Source organism: Hemitrygon akajei, chromosome 2 (genome assembly GCF_048418815.1).
Source record: "Hemitrygon akajei chromosome 2, sHemAka1.3, whole genome shotgun sequence".
Taxonomy (NCBI): domain Eukaryota; kingdom Metazoa; phylum Chordata; class Chondrichthyes; order Myliobatiformes; family Dasyatidae; genus Hemitrygon; species Hemitrygon akajei.
The window spans coordinates 161,603,703-161,620,422 of NC_133125.1; the positions used below are offsets into that span (position 1 = coordinate 161,603,703).

The 16,720-nt window shown below is 41.0% G+C and overlaps 1 protein-coding gene across 1 annotated transcript in view; it reads right to left on the bottom strand.

The window, feature by feature from the left end:
• LOC140721245 (uncharacterized) overlaps positions 1-16,720 on the bottom strand; it is a 77,779-nt gene that overhangs the window by 4,592 nt on the left and 56,467 nt on the right. The window contains exons 10-14 of the mRNA XM_073036098.1: positions 14,476-14,589; positions 12,632-12,721; positions 11,388-11,495; positions 8,509-8,601; positions 5,071-5,169 (exon numbers count right to left, since the gene is read on the bottom strand). Of these exons, the coding sequence (XP_072892199.1) occupies positions 5,071-5,169; positions 8,509-8,601; positions 11,388-11,495; positions 12,632-12,721; positions 14,476-14,589 (504 nt within the window). The remainder of the gene's footprint in view (positions 1-5,070; positions 5,170-8,508; positions 8,602-11,387; positions 11,496-12,631; positions 12,722-14,475; positions 14,590-16,720) is intronic.

A 16,720-nucleotide genomic window follows, 5' to 3' on the forward strand; every position in this document is an offset into this window, starting at 1 on the left:
GTTGAGGTAGTACAAGGGGAAAGTAACAATAGAATGCAGAATAGTGTTTCCGAGAAAGTGCAGTGCAGGCAGACAATAAGGAGCAGAGCTATAACGAGGTAGACTGGTTCAAGAGTTCAAGAGTTCATCTTATCGTACAAGTCTTACATTAATGGGATAGAAGCTGTCCTTGAATCTGGTGGTATGTGTGTTCAGACCTCCATATTTTCTGCACAATGAGAGAAGAGGGAATGGCAGGGGTGGCTGGAGTCTTTGATTACATTGGCAGCTTTACCGAGGCAGTAAAAAGTATAGACAGGGTCCATGGAGGGGAAGTTGATTTCTGTTATGTGTTGAGTTGGGTCCATAACTATATGCAGTTTCCTGCAGTCTTGTGCAGAGCCATTGCCATACCAAGCTTGATGCATCTGGACAGGCTGTTTTCTACGGTGCTTCAATAAAAATTGGTGAGAGTCAAAGGGGATATACCAAATTTCTTTAGCCTCTTGACGAAATACAGATGTTGGTGAGCTTTCATGGCTGGTCTTTCTATGTGGTTGGAACAGGAAATGCTATTAGTGATATTCACTGCTAGGAATTTGAAGTTCTGAACCCTTTTGATCTCAGTATGGTTGATGTAAACAGAAGCATGTGCACAACCCTCCTTCCTGAGGCTCTTGTGTTTTACTGACATTGAGGGAAAGATCATTGTCATGACCTCATGGCACCAGGCTCTCTAGCCCCTTTTTGTACTGCAGATTATCATTATTGGAGATTTGTTATTTTACGATGGTGTCATCTGCAAATGAGCAGTATCTGCCATGCAATCGTGAGTGTACAGAAAGTACGGTAGGGAGCTAAAGCTGTAGCTTTGTGGTTGAAGATAATCCCAACAAAGGTATTGCTGCCTATCCTTATGGATGGTGATCTATTGGTCCAGAAGTAAACAATCCATTTGAAAAGGGAGGTCCTAGGTCTAGGAGTTTGGAGATGAGTTTGCTTGGAATGATAGCATTGAAGACAGAGTGATAGTCAATAAGCAATAGTCTAACACAGGTGTCTTTACTGTCTTCATGCTCCAGAGATGAGTGTTAATGCATGGAAAGCATTTGATGTCTCTGGCCATGTACTGAGGGGTAGGGGTGAATCTCATTTAAACCTATCGTATTTTGAAAGGCCTAGATAGAATAGATGTGGAGAGGGATGTTTCCTACTGTGGGGGAGTCGAGGACCAGAGAGCATGAACTCAGAATAGAAGGACATCCCTTTAAACAGAGATGAGGGGGAATTTATTTAGTTATTGGCTGGTGAATCTGTGGAATTCATTGTCACATGCAAGTCATTGAGTATATGTAAAGCTGAGGTTGATAGGTTCTTGATTAGTAAGAATGTCAAAGGTTGCAGGGAGAAGGAAGGAGAATGGGGTTGAGAGGGATAATGAATCTGTTGTCAGGGAATGGTGGAGCAGGCTCGATGGGCCAAATGGCCTAATTATGCTCCTATGTCTGATGGTCTACTGCCAGACAGCTTGGAAATCCCTCTGCAGTTACCACAATCAGACTTGTTTCCTTTCCTGAGGATGACATAAACACAGTATCTCAATATCACCTGACATACCCTCATCTCCCCAGGTATGAACAATGACAATAGGGATTTATTACTGAAGCTCTTTACCAATGAATTTCATAATTTTACTGGCTATGTCATCTGCTCATAAGGCTCATAATTTTGAGTCCTGATCTTTTTGCCAATTAGTTATTACAGCAAATTTTGGTTGGAGAGGTTTCTACATGATGGCGTCCAGGGCAGAACATAACTGTGGTTGAGGAGGTCTTCAAAGTGTTCCTTCCATCAGCCATTGACTGCCTCTCTGTCTCTGTTCTTGGCACTCAAAGGGGTGGGCCTCTGGGCATTTGGGACACAGGTGACACATCCAACAGAGCCATGGATTGGAAACAAGAGCGGATGTATGATCAGAGCTGGAGGTGAGAAACATGGGCAGGTTTGTGCGGGTGCTGGGGTGTAGGAGTATACTGTACAGTATACAAAGACAGAAATTGGAAAGTGGTATAGCATAACAAAACCCATTGTAATCTTCAGAGAGCAAAACCAATAATGAATCAAACATTTTAACTATCAAAATTTAAATTATTTTAAAATGAACTTTTACCAAAAACTTAATATAAGCCTTTAAGCTACAGCCTCCTCATACCTCCTACAGCTATGCATTCACTTTTCCAATGTATGGGCTGAGGGATCCTGTATCAGGGTGGTCCTGGCACAGGATCCAAGCGCAGATTTCTGAACCAGGGAATCTCACTATGTCTGTGCTTGATCGTTGTGTTCTGTGTGGATTCAGGTGCAGGTGGATTGGGAATCGCTGAAGATCGGCCAGGAAATTCAGGCCATCTGCATTCCAGTAGGTGTTTCAGTATCCACTAGAACACATGCTGGAGATGTTGCTAGCTGCATGTGGAATCCAGTGGAATGCAATAATCATCCTTTGTGACAGCAGCCAGTTCAGGGACAGAAAGGACAATGGGTTTGGAGTAACACAGAATTAGGCCCATACCAAACAGCTGGTGGAAACAGGAATGTGTGCTCTACCCCACTTTCTGAAGTCACTGACCACCTCTATTCTTTGGCTGATAATGAGGGAAATGTTGTTGTCTTGACACCAAGCCACTAGGCTCTCTATCTCCTTGCATTCCAAATCATCATTATTTGAGATTCGATTTACTACAGTGGTGTCATCTGCAAAATTGCAGATGGTGTTACAGTGGCCAGACAGTTGTGAGTGTATAGGGATTGAGGACACAACTCTGAGGGGTACCAGTGTTCAGGATAATCGTGGCAGAGATGTTGCTATACTGATTGTGTTAGTTGGTCAGGAAGTCAAGGATCCAGTTAAAAAGAAAGGTGTTGAATCCTAGGTCTAGGAGTTTGGAGATGAGTTTATTTGGATGAATAGTATTGAAGGCAGATTGGTAGTCAATTAACAGTATTCTAACATGGGAATCCTTAGCATCTAGATGCTCCAGAGATGAGTGCGAGGTTGAGAGGCAGAAGATACTAAAGCTTGAAAACATGCACCGTCCGGCTCAAGGACAGCTTCTACACTGTTGTTACATGACTCTCAACAGTCCCCTAGTACAATGAGATGGACTCTTGACTTCACAATTTACCTCATTGTGGCCTTGTATTTTATTGTTTGCCTGCATTGCATTTACTCTGTAACTGTGACACCTCATTCTGCATTCTGTCAATGTCTTGCCATTCTTCAGAAGTTTTCTGATGACTCTGCCATAGTTGGATGCATCAGCAAGGGAGATGAGGCTGAGTACAGGGCTACGGTGGGAATCTTTGTCACATGGTGTGAGCAGAATCATCTGCAGCTTAATGTGAAAAAGTCTAAGGAGCTGGTGGTGGACCAGAGGAGGGCTAAGGCACCAGTGACCCCTGTTTCCATCCAAGGGGTCAGTGTGGACATGGTGGAGGATTACAAATACCTGGGGATACGAGTGGACAATAAACTGGACTGGTCAAAGAACACTGAGGCTGTCTACAAGAAGGGTCAGAGCCGTCTCTATTTCCTGAGGAGACTGAGGTCCTTTAACATCTGCCGGACGATGCTGAGGATGTTCTACGTGTCTGTGGTGGACAATGCTATCATGTTTGCTGTTGTGTGCTGGGACAGCAGGCTGAGGGTAGCAGACACCAACAGAATCAACAAACTCATTTGTAAGGCCAGTGATGTTGTGGGGGTGGAACCGGACTCTCTGATGGTGGTGTCTGGAAAGAGGATGCTGTCTAAGTTGCATGCCATCTTGTACAATGACTCCTATCCAATCCATAATGTACTGGTTAGGCACAGGAATACATTCAGCCAGAGACTCATTCCACCGAGATGATAGATAGATAGATAGATAGATAGATACTTTATTCATCCCCATGGGGAAATTCAACTTTTTTCCAATGTCCCATACACTTGTTGTAGCAAAACTAATTACATACAATACTTAACTCAGTAAAAAATATGATATGCATCTAAATCACTATCTCAAAAAGCATTAATAATAGCTTTTAAAAAGTTCTTAAGTCCTGGCGGTAGAATTGTAAAGCCTAATGGCAATGTAACACTAAGCAGCATAGGAAGTCATTCCTACCTGTGGCCATCAAACTTTACAACTCCTCCCTCGGCGTGTCAGACACCCTGAGCCAATAGGCTGGTCCTGGACTTATTTCCACTTGGCATGATTAACTTATTATTATTTAATTATTTATGGTTTTATATTGCTATATTTCTTCACTATTCTTGGTGCGGCTGTAATGAAACCCAATTTCCCTCGGGATCAATAAAGTATGTATGTCTGTCTGTCTGTCTGTCTGTCTTCCCTTGTATTATCTCAATGCACTGATGAAATGAAATGATCTGTATGGATGATACAATACCAAGTTTTTCACTGTACTTCGGTAAATATGATGATATTAAACTTATTCGAATTAAGTTCTCTTTTCAAGTACTTAGTCCAAATCCTCCAAAACCTTGATGTTCAAAGTTCCATTAAGTACGACTTAAACGCTGTGAGATGACCTGCCTCAAGCATCACCTCCAACAGTGTGTTCCAGAATTTAAGCTCTCTCCAGGTGAGTGACTTCCATTCAAATCCCATCTAAACTTCCTATTCCTTATATTAATGCTATGTGCTCTGGTTATAGGCACCTCAGCTAAGAGGAATTTACCATCTTCCCTATCTATGGTCCTTTGATTTTGTATCCTCAGTCTTCACCACTCTTTAAAAAAAACACAAAGCCAGCATAATCAGCATCTCCCCAGAGCTGCAACACTCTTCTGCACCTGCTCTAGTGAAATTCCATCCTTCATTCAGCCTTGTGGCCAAAATTGCACAAAGCTCTCAAGTTCAAGCTTAAATGGATAGCTTAGTTTTAGTATGAGCGCCTTGCTCTTGTACTCTGAAGATTTCCTTGAAATTGCTCCCTTTCAGAAGTTATAGTAATGGCAAAACTAAGAGTCAGGTTTTCACTGAAACTGGATCTCTTAGTAACTGCTTTAATGATTTTGATACTTACAGTGCCAAATTAGAAATGTCCTGAATAATGTTATTACACATCCGGGCATTGAGGCGATGAGAAGGATCCAGATTGGAATGTTGCCGTCACAACGTTCACCTATAATATACAATGGAGAATTCACTGAGTAAATTATATGAAACCTTCCTGCACCCATCGCGTTTAAGGGAATTTAATACTATATAAAACGCAAAAACTGGATCGTTAAACAATATTTTACATAAGATAAAATAAGTCACGTTGTCAACTTATCCTTCCAAACCATTCCTATCCGTGGACCTGTCCAAATGAGTTTTTAAAGTTGTCATTGTATTCACCTCTACAATTTCCTTCAGAGAGGATAGCAGGATAGAATGATAGCACAGTGGTTAGCATAATCACTTTACAGCACCAACAATCACTGATTGGGGTTCAATTCCCACTTCTGTCTGTAGGGGGTTTGCACATTCTCCTTCTGACCACATGGGTTTCCTCCCACATTCAGAAGACATACATTCAGGGGTTGTGGGTTGTGGGCACAGTGTCTTGGTGCTAGAAGCATGGTGACACCTGCAGACTGCCCCTAGCACGCCGCAGCAATGATGCAAATGACACATTTCACATGGTTTGATGTTTCAATCTGTATGTGACAAATAAAGCTAATTTTTATCCTCTGAAAATCACCACCCTTTTCACTTTTCCCTGGTGTAATGGAGGCTTGTAGAAGTTTATAAGAATCATTATTAACATAGAAAAGGTGGATGGTCACAGTCTTTATCAGGGCAGGGAAGTCTAAAATTTATCAACCTTTAAGTGACTCTGGAACAGGTTCATGGTTTGGAGGTTATGGACTTAACTTAGGGAGGCACCTTGACTGGCATGAAAAAATTGAGTCAAGAACCTGTTTCCGTGCTGTCTAATTCCATGACTCCAATCACCATCTATCCGTGTAAAAATCCAATGACGTAATATAGTTTTTTAAAAATACATTAAACCAAAGTTTATATATCTATTAGTTCTACAATAGCTTTGCTCAGCCAGTTTTGGCATAGCACAACATTACCAAAGTTCTAAGACAGTCAGAGCTTGGAGATACTCTCTCCCTCCATCATTGTCCTGCAGTGATAAAGGGACAGAACCAGCCAATGTCCAGCACTACAGAAGATGAAGCAGAGCCTTCCTGTCTCCCTCCCCCAATGATGACATTACATGAATTCTAGTTTTACTTTACACAAAGCTGCATCTCTTTCTTTTTGCCTTTATTATATGGCTGATAAACATTACTGTATCAACAAAGCGGATGAGCTTAGAGTGTGGATCAATACTTGGAGCTATGATGTTATGGCCATTACACAGACTTGGATGGCTCTGGGGCAGGAATGCTTACTTACAGTGCCAGGCTTTAGATATTTCAGAAAGGACAGGGAGGGAGGCAAAAGAGGTGGGTGCGTGGCACTGCTGATCAGAGATAGTGTCACAGCTACAGAAACAGAGTAAGCCATAGAGGGATTGTCTACTGAGTCTCTGTGGGTGGAAGTTAGGAACAGGAAGGGGTCAATAGCTCTACTGGGTGTTTTTTATAGACCACCCAATAGTAACAGGGACATCAAGGAGCTGAAAGGGAGACAGATTCTGGAAGGGTGTAATAATAACAGGGTCATGGTGGTGGGAGATTTCAATTTCCCAAATGTTGATTGACACCTCCCTAGAGCAAGGGGTTCAGATGGGGTGGAGTTTGTTAGGTGTGTTCAGGAAGGTTTCTTGATACAATATGTAGATAAGCCTACAAGAGGAGAGGCTGGACTTGATCTGGTATTGGGAAATGAACCTGGTCAGGTGTCAGATCTCTCAATGGGAGAGCACTTTGGAGATAGTGATCAGAATTCTATCTCCTTTACCATAGCATTGGAGAGGGACAGGAACAGACAAGTTAGGAAAGCATTTATTTGGGGTAAGGAGAAATATGAGGCTATCAGACAGGAACTTGGAAGCATTAATTGGGAAGAGATGTCCTCAGGGAAATGTACGGCAGAAATGTGACAAATGTTCAGAGGATGTTTCCGTGGAGTTCTGTATAAATATGTTCCAATGAAACAAGGAATGGATGGTCAGGTACAGGAAATGTGGTGTACAAAGGCTGTTGAAAATCTAGTCAAGAAGAAAAGAAAAGCTAACCAAAGGTTCAAAAAACTAGGTAATGATATAAAGCTAGCAGGAATGAGCTTAAGAATAAAATTAGGAGAGCCAGAAGGGGCCATGAGAAGGCCTTGGTGGACAGAATTAAGGAAAACCCCAAGTATGTGAAGAACAAGAGGATAAGACGTGAGCAAATAAGACCAATCAAGTGCAACAGTGGAAAAGTGTATATGGAACCAGAAGAGATAGCAGAGGTACTTAATGAATACTTTGCTTCAGTATTCACTATGGAAAAGGATCTTGGCAATTGTATGGATAACTTACAGAGGACTGAAAAGCTTGAGCATATAGATGGGAACCCACACAGGGAAGAAGAGGGAAGTGATGCAGAGAGCAAAGCTAGAGTAAATGAAGAAAAAATAAAGAGTAGAGTGCAAGAAAGTAAAAAGCAAAGATCGCACAGGTCACTAGATTCTAAAAGGACAATGAGTATAAAGGCTCTTGATCTAAATGGCTGTAGTATTAGAAACAAGGTTAGTGAACTTGATCAGTACCAAGGCATATGATTTAGTGGACATTACAGAAACCTGGTTCAAAGTGGAGATGAGTGGGATGTAAGTATCCAAGGGTATCAGGTAATACGGAATGAAAGGCAGGAAGGCAGAGGGGGTACAGTGGCGTACTTGATTAGGGATGAGATCAGGGCAACTGTGGGAGATGATATAAGAGCTATGGATCAGAATGTGGAGTCCATCTGGGTAGAGATTAAGAATAGTACAGGGAAAAAATCTGGTGGGTGTTGTCTGTAGGCCACCTAATAAAAACGTTGCAGTGGCAGAGGCGATTAACCAAGAAATAACTGAGGCTGGTAAGAATGGAACAGCAGTTGTCATGGGGGATTTTATCTTCCACATTGATTGAGTGAATCAGGTTGGTCAAGGAAGTCTTGAGGTGGACTTCATAGAAAGTTAAAAGTTACAGACCCAGAAATTCCTGCAGGACACGATTACTCACATCCTGCCAACTCGTGTCCGTGCAAGTTATCCTTATTCTCTACCTCCTGCGAGTGACTTATTTGTTCATTCATTGACCCAATTATCAATGCCTTCCATTTTGTGAAATTGAACATGATGGATTTCATCAAATGGCTTCTAAAAGTCCCGACACACAATCTGATCTTTCATAAACTATTACACTGTAGGTGTAGTTGTCCCAGAAAAAAACAGCCTACAATGTACTGACTGTGATGCTCATTCAGTCCAACATTGTACACCATAGCAAATTTACCATTTTCATGTTAATAAGGAATATCTTTGCCCTTACCTTTGAATACAATCCAGCAAATGAAGGCAATGAGGATGCTGACAAGAGACACTACGTTACAAATATTCAGGGACCACCTCCAGCATTTGTCTCCTAGATTCCATGTGGAGAAATAAACAACATTAAAGCTATATGAAAGCTGAAATAACAGGTTGACACAAATGATTCAATACAGGATTAATAAACGAAGTGTTGCATGTTGTGGAAATGGGCCTCAGCTGGTCAGGTTGGTGTTGAACCTCCTCAATATGATGCAACCCAACCATCTTACAGATGGGCCAGATGTCAGGGCACGGGGATGAAGAAGGTATAGAGAGCTCAATGACACGGGCAGGTGTGAAGATGCTGGATGAGACTAAAACTAGCTTGTTGTTGCCTCTGGAAACACATTTGATTATCTAGGTTTTCCATTATCTGCAGTCCAGTCAGATGGGCATGCCACTACACTGATGCTTCTCTATGTACATATCCAGCAAATTAAATAAGAACCTACTGTCTATGATCAATTGATATGGTCTTGCCAGTCTTGACAATAATCAATCCCTGCCTTTGGAGTATAACAATACTGTTTGGCTTTCAATATTGTTCAGAAGCTGAATATTGGAACATCAATGCACTGAAATGCTCACCAGCATGAGACAAAGTGAAGCTTAACTATACAAGGAGCAGGCTGAAATGTAAAAATGATTTGGCATTTAAAAGTATATAAAGACAGACAATTCTCAGTAAATCCATTGGTAACTGGTGAACTGGATCCAAAGAATTGATCACCTCCAGATGAAAGAGACATCTCTCCCTTACCAAGCATCTGACATTATTCATTCAGATGTTGCTGCGGATCCAGTAAGGTATTGCTTGTCATCCATCACTTTCGAGAAAGTGGTGCTGCTGCTCCGTTTTTCTTTGCACCCCATCCAAGTCCCACTTGTGGAATGTATTCTATTTCACATACCCTCTCACTATATTTTCAAATTACAAGCTATGCAATTCATGTCTCAGAACTTGTGTCCCCTCCAATATCACTGAATCCATTGTCTCCACTCCCACACATCTAAGAGATTAGATAAGTATGTGTTCTGAGTGGAAAATCAATTAACCATTGTGAGATCCAGATACACCACAGATCTTGCTCTTCATTGTCAAAAATGTTTGTTCAAAGACTGTTCAGGTTTAAAGATTGCCCAGTTCACCAATGTCTCACTAATCCATTCTCCCGAAGACTTCTATGAGTGCAACAAACCCATGAATGGTTGTGACCGAGATCATTCTGGTGTCTTTGCAGTTAACCCTCACATGCTCCTTACTGTTCTGTACACTTCTGTCCTATTTCCTCTTCAAGCTCAGTTTTACATCAGGAAATAGTCCAAAACTGAGTTAGACAAATGGGGGATTGTGCTTAAACCCAGAGCAGAGTGTGTATTCACATACTCACTCTGTCACTAAACCAAATTCCATCTCTACAAGATTTATCTGTTTACCCTGATCTGCATATGCATTATTGGAGCCCTCAATCATTCATTAACACCATGCTCCATCATTTGAATATTCTGCTGGTAAGCTTCTATTAATTTGCTCATTAGGATCTGCTGATCTGCTGCCTATTAGGAAGGAACTAGCGCTTTTCCAGCGTATATGACAAATAAACTCTTCTTGGGCTTCAATCCAGGTACAGGTATCGATTACAACCAATATTTCATTGACAAACTCTGCCAACTTCTTCAGGGATAATGCCTGGGCATGTTTAGTCAGGTGGTATTTATACCCCTGCATTCCGTCCCTCCTGATTGGTTAGTCCTCATCCAATCAGGTTTCTGCTCTGCCACTTTGTTTACAATCAAATTCTAGTTCTTATGTAGAGCGCGACTTTCATCTTTGTTAAAATTCTTTTCCTCTCGTTTTATTTCAATTGCTTCCTTCACCTGGCATTCTCAAAAGCCATTGGTGTGGCACAGTAGTTTTGTGCAGTCATAGTCAATCCTACTGCCATTGCGAATGAATGTTCTGCTGCCGCTGATTTCTCCGGGTAACCCGAACAGATACACCTCCTTTGTTCCTCGATACGTGTTTCCATCATGCATCCCATCTAGCCGATATACGCTGCTCTGCATTCACAGGGAATCCTGTAAGTGCCAGCTGACCCCGAGTCCGAAGTCACCTTTGACCTGCATAAGCTGTGACTTGAATTTCCTTGCAGGTTTGTGGATGGTATCAATCCAGTATATTTAAAGGATTCTGCTGATCCTTCCAGAAACTGTGAAAATATAGACAAACTAGAAAACCTAACAATGAGGAGGAGCCCATTGCTATTGCCTGTCTTCCCTTTATTTCCAAAGAGTGGTGAGTGCGTGGAATGGGCTGCCGGCAATGGTGGTGGAGGTGGATATAATAGAGTCTTTTAAGAGACTCCTGGATAGGTACATGAAGCTTAGAAAAATAGAGGGCTATGGGTAACCCTAGATAATTTCTAAGGTAAGTACATGTTTGATACAGTATTGTGGGCTGAAGGGCCTGTATTGTGCTGTGGGTTTTTCTATGTTTCCATGTTTGTAAAAATACCACTCTGTAATCAATTAAACTCAATACAGGTGATTGTGTAATTGCAAAGCACAAATTCACAACTAGGCAAGATGTAGATGAATTATATTCCACTGCAGGGGCTGTTAATGAGATAGAGAGAGGATTAATGGATGAATGAGGGGTAGTGTTGGGTCAGCAGTGGGGGGGTGTTGGAACAGCTGTGTTGGGAGGTGGTGTTGGGACAGGTGTGTGGGAGTGGTGTGGATTGGTCGTGTTTCATTCTCTTATTTGGTTCTGTTAATGTTGGTCACTTGGAGATACATGTGCATTTATGCTAAGGTGCAGATTACAATAACAGGTACCTGGGAATTCTTTCCATGTCCAAAAGAGAAATGTAATAGCATTTGCTGCAGAAAGTACCAATCCCATAACCGACGACGTAACAATTACAATGTCTTCTCGTGTAAAGCCTGCAAGAAAAAATAAATATGAATCACAAAATCTGGAATAAATCAAGATGATGAGAGAATAGAAAGCTGTACCTCCATCAGCTGGTGATGGTCACTAAAAATGACGTTTGCAAAACCTGTCAATTCCTTCGAATAGGACAGCAGTGAATTTCACCAGTAAGAAAAGAATTTCACATTCACTTTCACCACCTTACTGTTGTAGAGTCAGAAAACAGAATAGATCCTTCAACCCATCTACCCATGCCAAACAATTAATCTGCCTAGTCCTATCGACTTGCATCTGGATCACAGTTCTTCTTACCTCTCCCATCCATGTACCTATTGAAATATCTCTTAAATATTGAAATTGAACCTTCATCTACCACTTACTTCTACTGGCAGATCATTTCCCACTCTTACTGTCCTCTGAGTGAAGAAATTCTGCCTCGTGCTCCCCTTAAACATGTCATGTTTGAGCCTTAACCCATGACCTGTAGTTCCAGTCTCACCTAACCTCAGTGGAAAAAGACTGCTTGCATTTACTCTATGTATACCCTTCATAATATTTTCTACCTCTATCAAATCTCATTGCATTCTTCGAGCTCCAGGGAATAAAGTCCAAACTTATGTAACCTAGTCACAGGCCTGCAGTCAGAGCAGCAACCATCTACAGTACTACCATTCTCTGCCTTGTCCAATGACTAATCCAATTTACTACATCAACCTGAATGCCAATCAACTGAACCTTCTTGACCAACCTCCCATACGGGTCCTTGTCAAGGTCCTTGATAAGGTTCATGTAAACATCCACAGTCTTGTCATTATCAACATTCCTGGTAACTTCCTAAAAGAACCCTATAAGATTGGTAAGACATGACCACCATGTACAAAGCCATGATGACTACCCCTCATCAGTCCCTACCTATCTCTTACTTATATATCTGGTTCCTTAGAATACCTTCCAATTTGTTGTCCACTACTGAGGTCAGGCTCACCAGCCTATAATTTCCTGGCTTATTCTTAAAGCCTTTCTTGAACAACGGAACAAGATTAGCTATCATCCAATTCCCTGGCACTTCACCTGTGGCTAAGGATGCTTTAAATATCTCTAAGTTCATCTTTTTCATGCAAATATACAATAACATTTGAGCTCATACCTGTAATCACCATCCAGGAAATCATAGTAATGAAGCCGACAAAAAGGAAAATAGGGTTATAGATAGACAACCATCTTCTGACTCTCAAAGCTGCAATTGAAAAATGAGAAAAGGAAAACAAAACAATGAAAGTAAAAGTTGAAATCCATAGTAACAGATCTACAGAAGCAATTTAATGTATCAATGTTCATGGTGCAACAGAGAAGGGATCAGGGTTGCTCAGGCTGCTGGAGATATTAAACTCCCAATCAGCTCAGAAAAGATAAGATGCCAGACCAAGTTTGGGGAGCTCATTTACATTGGCAGCTGCTGAAAAGCCAAGGGGGAGACAAAAACATCACAGAGAAACTATTTACAATGATAAATTTATTAATTTCTTATCCAGTGACGAAGCATGCTGGAAACAACAAATATATTGTAGTTCCCCTTGTACGTACGACCAAATATTAGCTCAGCTGTATTATCCTAATGATCAAATACTGCAACTCCCATTGCCTTGCCTGTGGTGACAATAACTGACTGTGAAGTCAATTCTATGATCAAGGATTGAAATGTCACTATGCCCAAATACTCATGGATATCAGACAGTCTTTTGGATCAGGAAGTAAGCTTAACCAGACGTGGGTGCAGACAGTGCAGTCCGAATGTTGCAATATTCAATGCAGGTAAGAACAGAGGCTGTCCAGAAACTCCACTGCTAAACAGTGAACCAGGTCCAAGGAAATCCTCACCACAAAATTCATGCGACAACTCTCTTTCAGCAGGTGTGTTTTTCTTTTAATAGGTCAATGGAGGTGGCTGAATGGTCACTTAAAAGAAACAGGGTACTACTTAAATCAAGGAAGTGTTTAGATTACAAGGCATAGCTAACTAGAGCAGGTATAAACGAATAGAGGGTGGAATAGAGCTTAGGAGCAGGAGAGCTAATCAGAACTGAGACGTGACAGAAGGACAAAACCATAAATTAGAGCACCCAATTTCAGGGAGAATGAAGAAAATGACTGTGTGATAAAGGAAAACAAAGTCCTATTTGTCAGGCAGTTAAATAAAGGTCAAGTACTACAAAGAAATTGTAAAATCTGTATGCATCTGCTCCAACATGTATACTATAAGTTGTTGGAAGTTTTTTTGGATCAGTTGAATATTGTTCACCTCTCACTCAACATGCTCTCCACTGTAAACTGTAACAGGCCTGAATAAACCAACTTGTTCAGAAAAACTCATCACTGTTGTAGAAGAGATTTTCTTTGTGTGCTGTCCCAATCTGAGATATAATTAAGAGCGTGACTGGGCCCCACATGAAAGCAGATTCAGGGTGCAGGTTAAACAGACAAATTCCTTCAAAAGGTCAATTTATGGTGAAGTACTGGTATTTCCTTGTGTTAAGCTGCCCTTAGGAAAAGTCATGGACTGAAAATACTGTGCCAAATATTAGAGAGGAATGGCTACCAGGTCATAAAGAGTGTCTGTCCAGACCTGCTTCAAACCAGAATGAAGGAAAGCTCTAGGGTTATCTATCTCTCATTCTTTATCTCTACAGTATGTCATTGTCACAACATGAATGACTGCACAATATGTCAATCAAGGAAAAACAGGGATCACCTTCACCCAAGATGACTTCTCCTAAAGACCCCTCTGGAGTCAAGTTACAGGTATCTCCAGAATAGTTCCTGATGGTCAGTATCATTGTGAGCACCACTTCAACTGGTCAGAAATGCAGGGCACTGGTCACAGGGACATGGCAGTAAGGCTATGATTATTCCATTCTTCATTTTCACATAAACAAAGAGGGAAAAAAGTAACAAATTTACTTGGAGAGGAGCCTGGAATTAAATGAGACATACCTTTGTTTAAATTTGGCGTCAGAAGCAGATACATCAATGGAATAAGAAACATTAATGGCAACATCAATCCTGTGATTAACAGAGCAACAGCTGCATTGCCATCCAATGAAAGAGCTGTAATCAAAAATACATTCAGTCAAGCAAGCAACTCCACTTTTCTGTCATGTCAACATAGCCCTCAACTTATCTACCACTTCTATAAATAATTTCAGTGATATACCATCCACAACTCTGTACGCTAAAAAGAATTCCAGAGATTTTCTACCCTCTGCATGGAAGAATTCTCATGCTACTTTTAAATACACACACTGTTATAGTGTAACATGTATTCTCATTAAAGACCCTCCCACTAGTGGAAACATCTCAAATGTCTAACATATCATGCTATCGCAGGTTCTTAAATATTTCAATAAGATCACCACTCATTTTTCTAAACTTCAAAGAATACAAATCCAACTTCTTTAGCCACTCATTATAAAACCACCCTCTCATCCTAGTATTTTGCTTAGTGAATCTCTTTTGGACTATCTCTAATGTTAGTATGCTCTTTCTTAAATAAGTAATCTATGCACAGTATTCCTGCTGTGGCCTCACCAACAACAATTCTCACAATATTTCCCTGTTTCTAACCTGAAACCCCTTTGCAATAAAGACCAAAATGCTACTTGCTACATGCACCTGCTAACTTTTTGTGATTCATGCATAAGATCACCTATATTCCTCTGTACTTCATTCATTTAAAATCCATCTCCATTTAGGTAGTAATTTGCCTTTTGATTCCTTTTATAGGGCTTCATACGTTTCCATAATAGACACCATTTACTAAGATTTTGCCCACAATCAATCCATCTGTATAATTTACAGAGTACAAGTATAATTATTCCAACATGCCCCCTCATCTATTTTGATGATCACCAATCCATTACTTTATAATTGATTGATGAAGCCAGAACCCTTCCCACCACCACTGACAGGTACTGGACCTCTGCTGCTTCTAGCTAGTTACCATTTATAAACTACCGTGTGCTGTTAATAGAAAGAGAAAAGCTAGAGATTCCTAGCTGACCTGGCAGCATCTGTGGACAGAGAAGCTAAGTTAGCACTTCAGAACTAAGACACTTGTCAGAACTGTAAAGACAGAAACAAGTAACAGGGAAGGAGATAGATTGGTAGAACAAAAGGATTATATCTGATTGGTTTCTTCAGTTTAAAAGAGACCACAGTCTGAACACCAGATTGGAAGAAGTACAAGTCAACTATGGCTTCACTTGGGAAGATTATTTGAGTCTCTGGACAGTGGTTGATGTGGATAGGAAGAGCTGACCAGGGAGTCACAAAGGAAGTAGTCGAGTGATCCCTTCAAAATGCTGATAGGAAGAGAGGGGTACATACTGTATGTTAGGTGGTGGGATCTTGTTGGAGCTGTTGCACTCTGCAACAGATGATCCGTCAAATGTGGAAGTCGGTGGACAGAAGATGAGAACTAGGGAAGTTTGTTCTTGCTCTGTCCAGGACAAAGAGGATGAGAGCTGAAGTGTGAAAGATGGATGACCTGTCCTTTTTAGGTCCAAGGTGAATGAACATACATTTGAAATCTGTTTATCAGCAATTTTCTTACTTCACTACTTTATATTTGTGACTTAATTCTGCCATCCACAATGCTTAATAGCCAACAATCTTTGTGTTGCTGTGAATTCTGGTGTATGTGACTTTTAAAAATCACATACACCAGTCAATATGGTGGAAAGTTACACCCCAATTTCAAATCCTCACAGGACACCCTCAAGCAAATCTTATCAACCTGACAGACTACAGATTTTCCCACATTGCACTACAGTAAGGATCCATTCCTTGAGCCTTGAAAGACATTGACAAGATGCAGATCTGGGCTGAGAAATGGCAGATGGAGTTCAACCACAGAAAGTGTGAAATGATTCACTTTGGAAAGTCAAATCTGAAGGCAGAATACAGGATTGATTGCAGGATTCTTAGCAGTCTGGAGGGACAGAGGGATCTTGAGGTCAACATCCATAGATCCCTCAAAGTTGCAGTGCAAGTGACAGGGTTGTTGAGAGAACAGATAGTGTGTTGAACTGATTAATCGGGATTGAGTTCAAGAGCTGCAAGGTCATTTTGCAGCTCTATAAAACCCTGATTGGACCACACTAATGAGTTTTGGTCGCCTCCTTATAGGAAGGATGTGGAAGCTTTAGAGAGGGTGCAGAGTGAATTGGAGAGCATACCT